General features: G+C 40.3%; 2 protein-coding genes across 2 annotated transcripts in view; both read left to right on the forward strand.

The window, feature by feature from the left end:
• Positions 1–2213, forward strand: part of LOC108502990 (sodium channel protein type 5 subunit alpha-like) — a gene marked incomplete at its 5' end in the record, with an annotated part of 6233 nt that extends 4020 nt beyond the window's left edge. Inside the window, one exon of the mRNA XM_017826502.1 lies at positions 2101–2213. Within this exon, the coding sequence (XP_017681991.1) occupies positions 2101–2213 (113 nt within the window). The remainder of the gene's footprint in view (positions 1–2100) is intronic.
• LOC108502991 (sodium channel protein type 5 subunit alpha-like) overlaps positions 850–11468 on the forward strand; it is a 47204-nt gene continuing 36585 nt past the window's right edge. Inside the window, 4 exon segments of the mRNA XM_017826503.1 lie at positions 850–1270; positions 6028–6106; positions 7255–7367; positions 11175–11464. Of these exon segments, the coding sequence (XP_017681992.1) occupies positions 11203–11464 (262 nt within the window). The 5' untranslated portion in view covers positions 850–1270; positions 6028–6106; positions 7255–7367; positions 11175–11202.

Consider the following 11468-nt stretch of genomic DNA (forward strand, 5'->3'; position numbering starts at 1 on the left):
GAGGCCAAGAAGAGCAGGAACAATAAGGTAATTAGTCAGTTTTTACTGTCATTCCTGTGTTAAATACTATTAAATATGACAGATATTGTTAAATCTAAAATAATTTCAGGGCAAATAAAGGCACAGGAAAGCTAAGAGTTTAAGAGTCGAGATACAGTATGGTTTGAATGGACTTTATTATGGATGAGCATCAGCTCCCCAGGGAACTGGTGGAGTCACCATCCCAGGAAATGGGACCTCTTAGCATAACTCAGGAATTTGCCCTTGGGAGCTGCCACACTGGGCAGAGGGATGCCGAGATATTTGGTGGCTCTGCTTGAGACCTGCTCCTGTCCAGCTTGTGTTGTTTCATGCGGAGTGATGCTTGTGAGGTGAAACTCTTTATTTTGTTCTTTGAGAGCTGGACTGAGCTGACAGCTTTTGTTCAGTGATCAGGTACCATTAGATGGCAGCATTTAGTGTAGTTTAAAATGTGGTCAATCTTCGGTGAATGAGGTGTCACACTTGCACACTTCTGCCCAGGGGTATTAAATTGATTGCAAAAACTTTAGAAAAAAGTCACAGACCACCACTTCCTTGACAGAAGCAGAGGGGAGTGGGTTAAGGCAGGCACCTGCCAAGAAGCAAATGGTGGGCTGTGTCCACAAGGTCATATGTAACAGCTGCCTCCCAAACACTATATGAGTTTTGAGCAGGCAGACATGGCCAAGGTGTTTTTATCTTCCTGCCCTGACAGCTGAGGGCTGCCACTTATCCCCTCTTTGACCAAAATGGAACACTCGCAGATAATCATCTTTGCCCGAGTAGCACTCAAAACAGATCCATCAAAGGGGCCAACACACACCAGAGAAACAAAACAAACTAGACAGTCCTTCTCAGTATCAGAAGCCTGGCAAGTGGGGCTGGGGCCGCCAACCCCTGTGGCCCAAGGATGGGCCCCACAGCAGCCCAGCAGAGCCAGGGCCCCCACACCAGTCCCCACCAGGAGAGACAGCTCTGAACAACTGCAGGGGAAGGAGGGGGGAGCAAAACTTCCCATACACAAAGGCCCCATCTCCGTCCTGACTGTTTCAAAGCCTCTGGGGAACACGCCTTTGCAGTCCACACCGCCACACTGAGCAAAAGTGGTGTCATCAGGGGTCGGGCTTGTACTAGGCCAATGTCTGCTGGCCTAGGCCTACAGTCAAATTCAGAGACCAAAGACTTCATCAAAATACTTCCATCCCACCTCCCTGGACCCCCAGAGGGATCCATAAAGGCAAAAGCTCAGGTAGGCAAGACTGTACCTGCACCCTGTTCCATTGGCCGCGTGCCAGCGGTGCGGGACACCAAAAGCTCCAGCTCCCGACCCTGCTGGCCAAAAGCCTCTAACGCTGCATGTTCCAAGCGTCGCGAACGCTCCAGGAATCGATTTGCTGCTCCCGGGCTGCTACTTGGCCCCACAAAGACACAATCTCCTGGTCCAGGGCTCCAAATCCGGTCAGCAGAACCCATCCCACCTGACCCGCCCCCATCACAGACCTCACAGCGAGCCAGGCTACCAGAAGAGACACCGTGGTGAAAAAGGCAGCTACAGAGGCTGAAGATGTCTCATGACACAGGGGGCCGGTGACATGGCCCCCCCAGTCCTTGATCTCCTCTGCAACCACTGCAGGGTTACTCTGGGGAACTGCCAATTCTACATCAAAAATGTAAAGTGAACGTACTCATGTATTCTTCCCAAGAATTCCAAGGCAGTGGAAGGATTAAAAAAAAGGTTTATTTCCGATACAAGTACCACATTTTTACGATGCAGTGCATCAGGCCTCCAGGGGAAAAAAGGTGAGTTCCTGCCCCCTTAGGGCCCCTTTTATTCTCTCTGTTTCTCCTCTGCCTTCCCAAGGCCTCTGTGTATGTCTGGACTATCTCCTCTCACGTATCAGAAAGAAAGGCTCAGAACTTCTCTTGCTATGCAGGGGGGAAAAGCATTGAAATTGCCTTGGAGAAAGAATTACCATTTAGGCAGAAAGCCTTCCTAGAAAAAAATGACTTTCTAACTTTCCGTCACAAATTGTTCCAAAATTGTATCTATCCCTACATATATCTTCATCAATGACACAGACAAAGGAATCAAGTGCACCCTCAGTAGATTTGCAGATGACACCAAGCTGACTGGTGCACTTGATACTCCAAAAGGATGGAATGCCATCCAGAGGGACCTGGATAAGCTCTAGAAGTGGGCCCATGTGAACCTCATGAGGTTTAACAAAACCAAGTGCAAGGTGCTGCACCTGGGACAGGGCAATGCCTGGTATCAATCCAGGCTGAGGGATGAATGGATCGAGAGCAGCCCTCTGGAGAAGGACTTGGGGGTGCTGGTGGGTGAGAGGCTGGACATGAGCCATCGATGTGCACTCACAGCAGAGACCTGATTGTGGCCTTCCAGTGCCTGAAGGGAGCCGACAGGAAAGATGGAGAGGGACTAATTACAAGTAGTGCTGTGTAGTGACAGGACAAGTGATGACAAGGGGGAATGGTTTCAAACTGACAGAGGGAAGGTTTAGATTAGATATTAGGAAGAAATTCTTCCCTGTGAGGCTCTGACACAGGTTGCCCAGGAAAGCTCTGGATGCCCAATCCCTGGAAATATTCAAGGCCAGGTTGGGTGGGACTCCAAGGAACCTGGTCTAGTGGAACAGGCAGGAGGGTTGGCACTAGGTGATCTTTGAAGTCTCTTCCTGCCCAAAACCATTCTGTGATTCTGTGGGGTTTTTTGTTGGTTTTTAATTTGTAAAGCTGTTTGGTATTACACAGTTTTTGTAAGTTGCATTCTTGACATGTTGAAGTTTAGACTTTAACTTTACAGGGAGCTACAGCAACAAATAGGTTTGAAACCAAGTGGCTAGGGCTCTTACATTAGTCATTTCATTGTTGTGTTATGTTGGGAGCCATGCAATAAAAGGTGAGATCTCATAAACTCTCTTAGCAAGACTGCAAGAAACGCTGAAAATCTTTCAGAGATTGTAGGAGCAATATTTTGCTTTTAGCATCTTACTCTTGAGAAATGAAAAAGCTTCAAGAATTCTAATACTGTTTTTCCAAACACTAAGAAGGAACAGAGGGAATAACTTGAATTTCAGGCACTGACATAATTTTCAGACTTCTTCAGTGTACATTAGATCATTAGGCAGAGAGCTACTTTGTGTAACAATGCATTTACTGTGTACTTCCCATAAAAGCTATTTCCTGTTGTTCTGTAAAGTCAATTAGCTATTTACCAAATACCAAATTTCATGCCTGTGCCCTTTCTTATTTCATTGTGGAGCATGAAAAAAGAGGAAATGTCAAACATGCAAATTAGTGTTTGGACAAATACACCATGTACTTTACACACTTAAATTATTTGCTAAGACAGTCCGATGTGCACCTTTTATTTATCTCACAGATATTTATTTGCCAAAGCCCCTCATTTTTTTCTGTGACAGACTCATGCCTTTAGATATTTTGCATGATATCAGTTTCTCTGTGTGTTCTTTTTGGTTTTATTGTGTATGTAATATTTAGTTATTCTGTGTTCCAAGTGTAACAAAGAAGATGGATTTCCCCACTCCTTTTCTCGTTTTTCTTTTTTTTTTTTTTTTGCCTGGTGTCCTTATTACTCTTGTTCCAGGGTTATGATATTTTGTAAGATATTCCTGGAATCTCATCTAGGTCTTGCAATTAGTCAGCCTGGAAATTAAGGAGAATCCCAAAGCTTCTGGCCAGCAATTGAATTAATTCAGCCCATGAAGGATGCCTTTGAGGTTGTATTGGAATAAATGCGTGTGCATTACTTAGAAATCACTCTTAATGGGATCTGCCAGAGGTTATAGTGTTTCCCAAATTGCGGGAATGGCATTCCCTGTATGCCAGTTTTGGTTAGGGATAGGAAGGAGGATTGCAAATTCTCTGAATTTGCAGCTGCAGTCAACAGAAATCTCCGCAAATAATTTTCATGGCGAGTGTATCCAATGCAAATGCTTGAATTACCAAAGAATATGAAATTTTATTGTGGAGCAGTGAAGTTCCTTCATGACATAAATTTGTGAGAAATATCATTTTTGAGCTGGAAGCATCAGAGTTAACAACTGTTACAGTGCTCCAGATCTGTGTTATAAAGAATTATTGCCCCATGCAAATATGTTATGAATTCCCTGTGTACATACGTGTTCATATATATATGTATAGCCAGGTGGAGATGCAACAACAAAGGCTTAAAGTGATGTGACACTAATATTTTTGAGTTTTTGAGAAGGCCAGAAGTGTTCACAAGTTGTTTTGGTACTTAATTGTCTGTCCTGTTAAATACTTGTTCCATTTTTTTGGTCCACATTTGACAGGTTTTAACTTCAACTTGAACACCCACCGAGCGTTAAACTCTCATTCATCTGTAAGTCTTTATGATTTTCTTTTGAGAAAACCTGTCTGTCATGGAATCAGTTGTTCAGGTTTATAACATGTAAACGGTTCCTCCTGTGTTTTGTGTGATTTTCTCTGTGAACGGTGATTTGAATTTGGTGGTTTTAATGGAGGATCATTGTCATCACTGTGTTTGTCTCAGACTCACTTGTGGTCAGTGCTGGCTAATGAACACTGAACCATAACCAGAAGGTGCAATAAACTCTGTAATTAGCAGTCATGATGTGTCTCTGTGAGACTCCTGACCTAAATTAAAACACTCAGAAAGATATTTATATGAAATTCAATAGAATTCTTCATGAGTGGATGACATGATTTAGTTGTGGATAGCATGACTTTGTTTTGCAGCATCCATTCCTTGAAAATATGAAATGTCTTTCTCAGGCTTGGGCAATTTTCTTTTCAACTGTTATGATTGAAGTTACTGGAAGTTTTCAGCCTGTAAGTAAAATGAGTTTTAGTTTTCCATTGAACTTTTGATGAATGTGTGTTTTTTCTCTGTAAGATACTTTCTTACTCAAACTTCCAGTGCTTGTGTGAATAATATGTGGATAGGCTATAGAATTAGGTCAGTATGCAAATTTCAGGATTAGATTTATAGATATGTAAGTTGATGATACTCTTAATTGAACTGATCTCAAGAACATACTCTTGTTTTCTGGAAAAATAACTTACACTGCAACTTAAAATGTCTTATTTTTGCTTGCCTCACAGAACACTTAGGGTTTTATTTCTTTCAAAGCCACTTTTAGTCTTTTCCTTCCCTGGTGGTACCTATCAAGCAAAGTGTTTGATCACTGTTCGTGTGTTTGCCTGCATTAGGGTGGCCTGGCTTTCAAGGACAGCATAATTCCTTCAGTAGAATTCTTCCAGCAAAACCCAGAGTAACTCCTTTATTGTCAGGAAAGTTTCATATCCCCCTCAATAAAGAAGAAAAAAAAATTAGAGAGTAATGGATTCTGTTGATGTAACTAAGAGCGATAACTGCAATTAGCACCAGGGCTTGCCATTAATGTGTTTGTGTTACTTTCCAATACCTGTTGCTAGCAGATCCAAGGATAAATGTTGTGGGGTTTTATAGTGTGATACTTATTTGTATTTTGGGCTCTGATCTTGTATATAAGAGATAGTATATTTGACTTTCAGATTTTGTCTGTAAAAGGTATAATGAACATACACAATAGGCTGGGAATAGTGAAAAATAGAAAAGATGGAATAAAAATGAATAGTATGTAATTCTAATTTCTAACCAAAAGCTTTTGCTACAAGGTAAATTTGGTGCCAGTATTTAATGTATGCCTGAAAATTCATCTGGTTAAAACCTCAGAATGAAAGGTGAAACAGGAAACCTTTTGCTTTCTTATATTTTACACATGTATTTCCAACTGAACTAAAATCCCTCTTTGCTTTTAATAAATGTAACTATAATTTCAGCAGAAAGAAAATAATGGATTCATATTTAGGTGATTATTTTTCCAAAGTATCACCCAAGCACTTTTCCCTTTTGTACTGTGTTGTCAGTGAGATCACAGAATTTCATTTACTGCTGTCAGAAATGTAACCAAGCTCCTCCCTCCATCCCTCCCCCAGGCATTGCAGTACATAAGAAAACTTTCTGCATGGGAGATGGCCAGGGAGCAAGGATGCTCCTGGGAACAGAATGGTGAAGGTGAGAAAACAAAGACTTTCTGCCTCTTTGGAGATAAAAGCCAGACAACATTAGCTTCAGAAAGCAGTGTGAAGGTTTTTTATTTTGAAGAGAATGTTGTAAGTATTTTGGTTTTGCTAAATATTTTTATACTCTGTGAAATCTAAATTGCCTATTTTCTTAATTTATGTGAATTTGACCAAAATATTCAAGGATGTGTTTGTACAATTGTGTGTCTATACGTATAAAAACATGTAGATATAGGTTTTTAAGTCTTAGATGTTGTTTATTTGAGGTACAGGGAGCAGCTGCATAAGAAAATGTGCCTTTAATGTAGAATCACTATATTGCTGTAAATATATAGCTCTTCCTATAACATCCATGTACCAGGAAAACATTTTACTAAATATTGATATATTTTTCATATTAATTACTGACTGCCTTTTGTCTTGTTTTATTGTTTCAGCTTATGCATGGCATTCCTTAAATCAGCTGTAGCACTGTTTAATCTTAGATATACTCATCCTGACATAGTGAATTTCCTTTACATACACAAGTCTGGAATGTTTTTCTTACAAAAATGCTGGTGGGTGATTTTTTTCAGAATATTTAAGGAGTGCACAGTGCAGCCTGTTGCATACATTTCAGATTTTGGAAGTAATGAGTGATTATATTATAGCATATTGTATTATATTGCATGTTATTATTTGGATATTTTGAATAACTTTGTATATTACATTTGTTAAAAAACCAAACCAAACAACAGCCCCCCCAAAAGAACCCCCAGAACAGTCCAGTGGTAAATATTTATCCAAACAATCCAAACACAAAGTTTTTCTTGGTTTGAGGGAGCAAGTGTGAAGTAGAGAATGAAGGACAAAGTGCTAGTTGGAAGAAACGGACATGAATATTTGAAACAGCAGTAGTCCTTTAGAATATCCAAGTTTGATTTTATAAAGGACTAAAATCTCTTAGATCTGCTGATAACTATTGAGATTTAAATAAAGAAAATTGTGATCAGAGAGCAGAAGTATTTAGTCTTTATGAAAACTGAGTAGGTGATAGCTGTAGCTTTTGGCAAGGTATTGTACAGCACAGAAAAGAGAGAATTCCTGTCCTGTTTCCTAAGGTGTTGCTCTGAGCTGTTTTCTCATTTTTTCTTATTCCAGATGAAGAGACGAACACATCTTTGTTCCCATGTGGAAGAATCCACTAAATGCATCCTAACACCAAACTAAGCAGTTAGTTTACTCTGGTTTTTTTCAGATCCAGAAAATATTCGGTGGGTGGCTCTTGAGAAGGGAATGGATAGAAATAAATTGGGGCTCACAAGTGGTTATAATACATGCTAAAACTAGATTGAAACATAAATAAGGGCATTTTTATGTTTGTGTTTCTTCTAGTTTTCCTATCTCGAGAAACTCCTCAAAATGTCCCTTACTGACTTTGCTTGTGTTTTACTGTGCAGTTCTATGAGTTTAAATTCCACTTTTATGGACTGTTGGAGATCTAATGGTCAATAGTTTGGTTGCTGCTACCTTGCCACACTTAAAAGGAACTCTTTGTGCTTTTAGGGAGCTGAAAGGAGTTTTGAAATTTGTATAAATGGAACCAAATCAAGGAGTTGTGTATAAGGCTTGAATTTGTATTTTGTTTTTCAATCCAAAAGTCTAAATGTGTAACTTATCACCTCTAGTGATAAGTCATTGCCCCAGGAAGCATCTTGTAAATTGTGTCTCTGAAACATTGTATTAACAGATTCAGTTTTTGGCATTACTTTGCTATTCTAGAAAATTATCCTAAACCCCAGCTTTTATCTTAAGAAATTTTAATAGCAAATTGTACTTTAGTAGTGCCCAGTGTCTGCTTCATTTAATGACTTGTTGTTCACCCCTTTCTATTGCTTTGCACGTCATTTGTTCAGTAAATTTGATCAGTCTCTGTGGAATTCCTCAGGTAACACTTTACCTCAGTGTCTTGACTTAAAAATTCAGCTGATTCAGCAGCCTATGACGAGGTGGCTGAGTTCAGCTGAGCTTCAGGAATTCTGAGTAGTCACTCTGTCTTTTTAAAACGATTTAGCCACCTGTATCACAAGGATTTTTTTCAGTCACATATTCTTAGCTTCCTCTTTCCTAACCCAAGTCATAATCTGTAAATACTTGGCAGCTGTTGAAAGGCCAAAAAGTTTGTTGTTCTATATGAGCACTAGTATGTGGCTGGTACAGGTCTGTTGAAGAAATCCTCTCACTTTGTCCATGAATGCTTGGCCAATTATGACTTCTGATCACTGTTGCTGAAGGTTTTTTTGCTCTTGATCACTGCTTTTGTCAGATTCAATATTCACTTTTTTTTCAAAAATTCATCTCCCAAATCCTTAATACTAAAACAATGTTTGTATTTGCTAAAACTTTTTCCTTTGCTTCATTCATTACAGTCAAAGTAGTTCCCTAAAAGCTCAGTCTCTCTGTTGTCCTTAAAATTGCTTTGAAGAGCAAATTGATCATATTAGAATTAAATAAAAGTTAAAAAAAAAAAAAAAGAAAAAGCATCTTGATTTTCACTTTATCTTTTGAGCTTTCAACTGGAAATGGGTCTGGGTGGTTTGGCAACATACCAGTTCTTTGGTTCCATTTTGTTACCATGGCAAATTCTAATCTCTGAGCTGTGGTTTCTGATCAGATCTGAACTCACTTGTAAAGTCCCAGAGGAGGAAAAGAAAAACCACCCAAGTCCCATAAACCCAAATAAAATGGTTGCACAATCATTCTTGCTTGTATATTCTTTTTAAAGGAATTTATCAGCTTCTGAAGAAGAGTCCTGTAATTACAGGAGGGTATTGATTCTCTTACATGGTCCACATATGAGCTCACAAAACAGAAGTAGCACAGCTGGACCTCAGCAATCAAAAATGCAATATTTTAAAGACTCGGTGGTGACCAAAGCGTTTATTAATTTGGAGTAATCAGTCACAAAGGACAAGTCATCCTGTCCTGTAGTGAGTCAATTTTTTTTCCATCTTTCGCATAAATTGCTGTCATCTACAATAGTGTGATAAATTCAGACATTAGTAACTGAACAGTTACAGTAAATTCCCCTTGAATGTTCTCAAAATGCAACTGCAGAAAGCCTTCAGCCAAATTCTATGTTGGCCTTGCTTTGTGGAGGGGAAGGATCTGATGAGCCTCGGGGACCTTTCCAATTCCACTATTCTGTGATCACATATAAGCAACAGGGGTGGGAGATGCAGAACTAAAATCTGTTCTCAGGAAGTACAGAGAGACAGTAACTGAGGTGCAAGTCTGTTGATACTTTAAGCATCTACAGAGAAAAACAACTTGATGGCTGTCAGAGTTCTGATAGAGATGTGATTTTGTCACTTCCTAGCTGGAAAGGAAAAAGTATCACTTCTGTAACCTGAATTACACAGGGTAGATCCAGAATCAGGTGTTGATCTTTGTTGGGTTTGTTTTACATTACTCTTTCTTTTAAATGAATGAGCTTCTAGTTGGTTTTGCCTTATATCCTGGGTGCATCAAACAGAGCAAACACAGGGGTGGCCTCACATGGGGCACAGCGTGCGATTCTGGGCCCCACAATTTAGGAAGGATGTGAAGGTCCATGAATGCACCCAGAGGAGGGCAAATAAACTGGTGGGAGGGCTGGAAGGAATGTCCTGTGAGGAGGGGCTGAGGGCTTTGGACTTGTCTAGTTTGGAGGAGGCCAAGGGGTGACCTCAACACTCTCTACAGTTTCCTGAGGAGGGGAAGTGGAGAGGGAGGTGCTGAGCTTCTCTTCCTGGTATTCAGTGACAGCATGTGTGAGAATGGTACAAAGTTGCACTGTAGGGGGTTTAGATGGAACATTAGGAAGCATTTCTTTATCAAGAGGGGGTTGAACCCTCTAACAGGCTTTCTAGAGGGGTGATCAATGCCCCAAGCCTGTCAGTGCTCAAGAGGCACTTGGATGTAGCATTTGGGTTCACACTTGGACACTGAGTGCCCTTATTAGCAGGCTTTAACATAGGCCTTGTCACATGAAAGGCAGGAGGCAATTCGCCCAACCATTAGAGAGGGGAGATTTTCTTGACCCACAGGGGTTCATTTGACTCTTAGTGACCCAGGGAAAATGAAACCATGTATATCTGATCAGTCTGTCAGATATCCCACAAGGGGACTTCACCAAACAAGATTCACAAGATTCTCAAGATCAATTGCCTTTATCGGGGAAGGCCCCTCAGTGGGCCTTCCGAGTGTTGTTCCGCCGCTGGCAAACTGTCAGCACTTATAAAGGGCTCACCCTAACAGTTCACAGAAGAACACTCTTTTTAATACAAATCGTGGCAGGTTAATAAGATTCATAGGTCGTCAGTGATAGTGTCTACTTGCAAAAACACATTAAAAACAATCTAACAGTGCTATAAAGCAAGCACAAACACAAAGTCTAATACAAAACAATCTACCAATATATTAGGGAGCATATTATCCAGCAGTATTGATGGAAATCTTCCTCCAACCATTCTCCATTTCCAACTTTGTTTTATACTATTTCTTTAAGTTTAGGTGGAATTTGAGTGAATCTAGTCATAAATACTTAATTGGGTAGCCATCCTTGGCATCTGTCTTCCTCGGTGGGCAGATATGACACTGGTCCTTGAACTACAAAGTGTCACCATGTTTCCCTTCCTGCGGGATCTTTATGGAGGGAGGCTGTAGTGCCTTCATGTTACTCCCTTCTCCGTTTCATCCCACATAACAGGTGCTTATCGCTGTTTTGGGGAACTATTGTGGGGCATTGTGACCATGCTCCATTCAGGAAGCAGCAGCTGACTCTTCTCTGTAATTCTTATTCTCTTTTAATTTTTAACCCTATCCATTACCCCACAGGCCTGAATTACTCAGTCGGTTGCACTGGATGGTTGTTGCGGGTCCCTTTCAACTGAAATAGTCCATTCCTATTCTACTCCATTCTATTTTCATGCAGGGTTTCATACAAGAAATACTTTATCTAATAGATAGTAGTTTAAAACTGTGTATTATTTCTGTTATTTTCTAATTGTTCATAGCTTTTTTTCTGAAATTGCCTCTAGCACTGGAAACAAACCTTCAGAAAGAAAAATGGATCGCTGGTGTTGGCCATCAGAAACTAACAGCTTTCGACGTTTCACCCCTGAGTCCTTGGCAGCAATTGAGCAAAGAATTGCTGAGAAAAAAAAGCAACCAGACAAAGAAAAAGAGAAGAATAAGTACCAAGGAGTTGAAGAAGAACAACTTACTCCCCAGCTTGATTTGAAAATCTGCAAAAAGCTACCATCCCTTTATGGGGACATTCCATCAGAGCTCATTGGGGAACCCCTGGAGGATTTTGATCCGTACTACAGTGA

Source organism: Lepidothrix coronata, unplaced genomic scaffold (assembly GCF_001604755.1).
Source record: "Lepidothrix coronata isolate B3197 unplaced genomic scaffold, Lepidothrix_coronata-1.0 Scaffold128, whole genome shotgun sequence".
In the NCBI taxonomy this organism is placed as follows: Eukaryota; Metazoa; Chordata; class Aves; order Passeriformes; family Pipridae; genus Lepidothrix; species Lepidothrix coronata.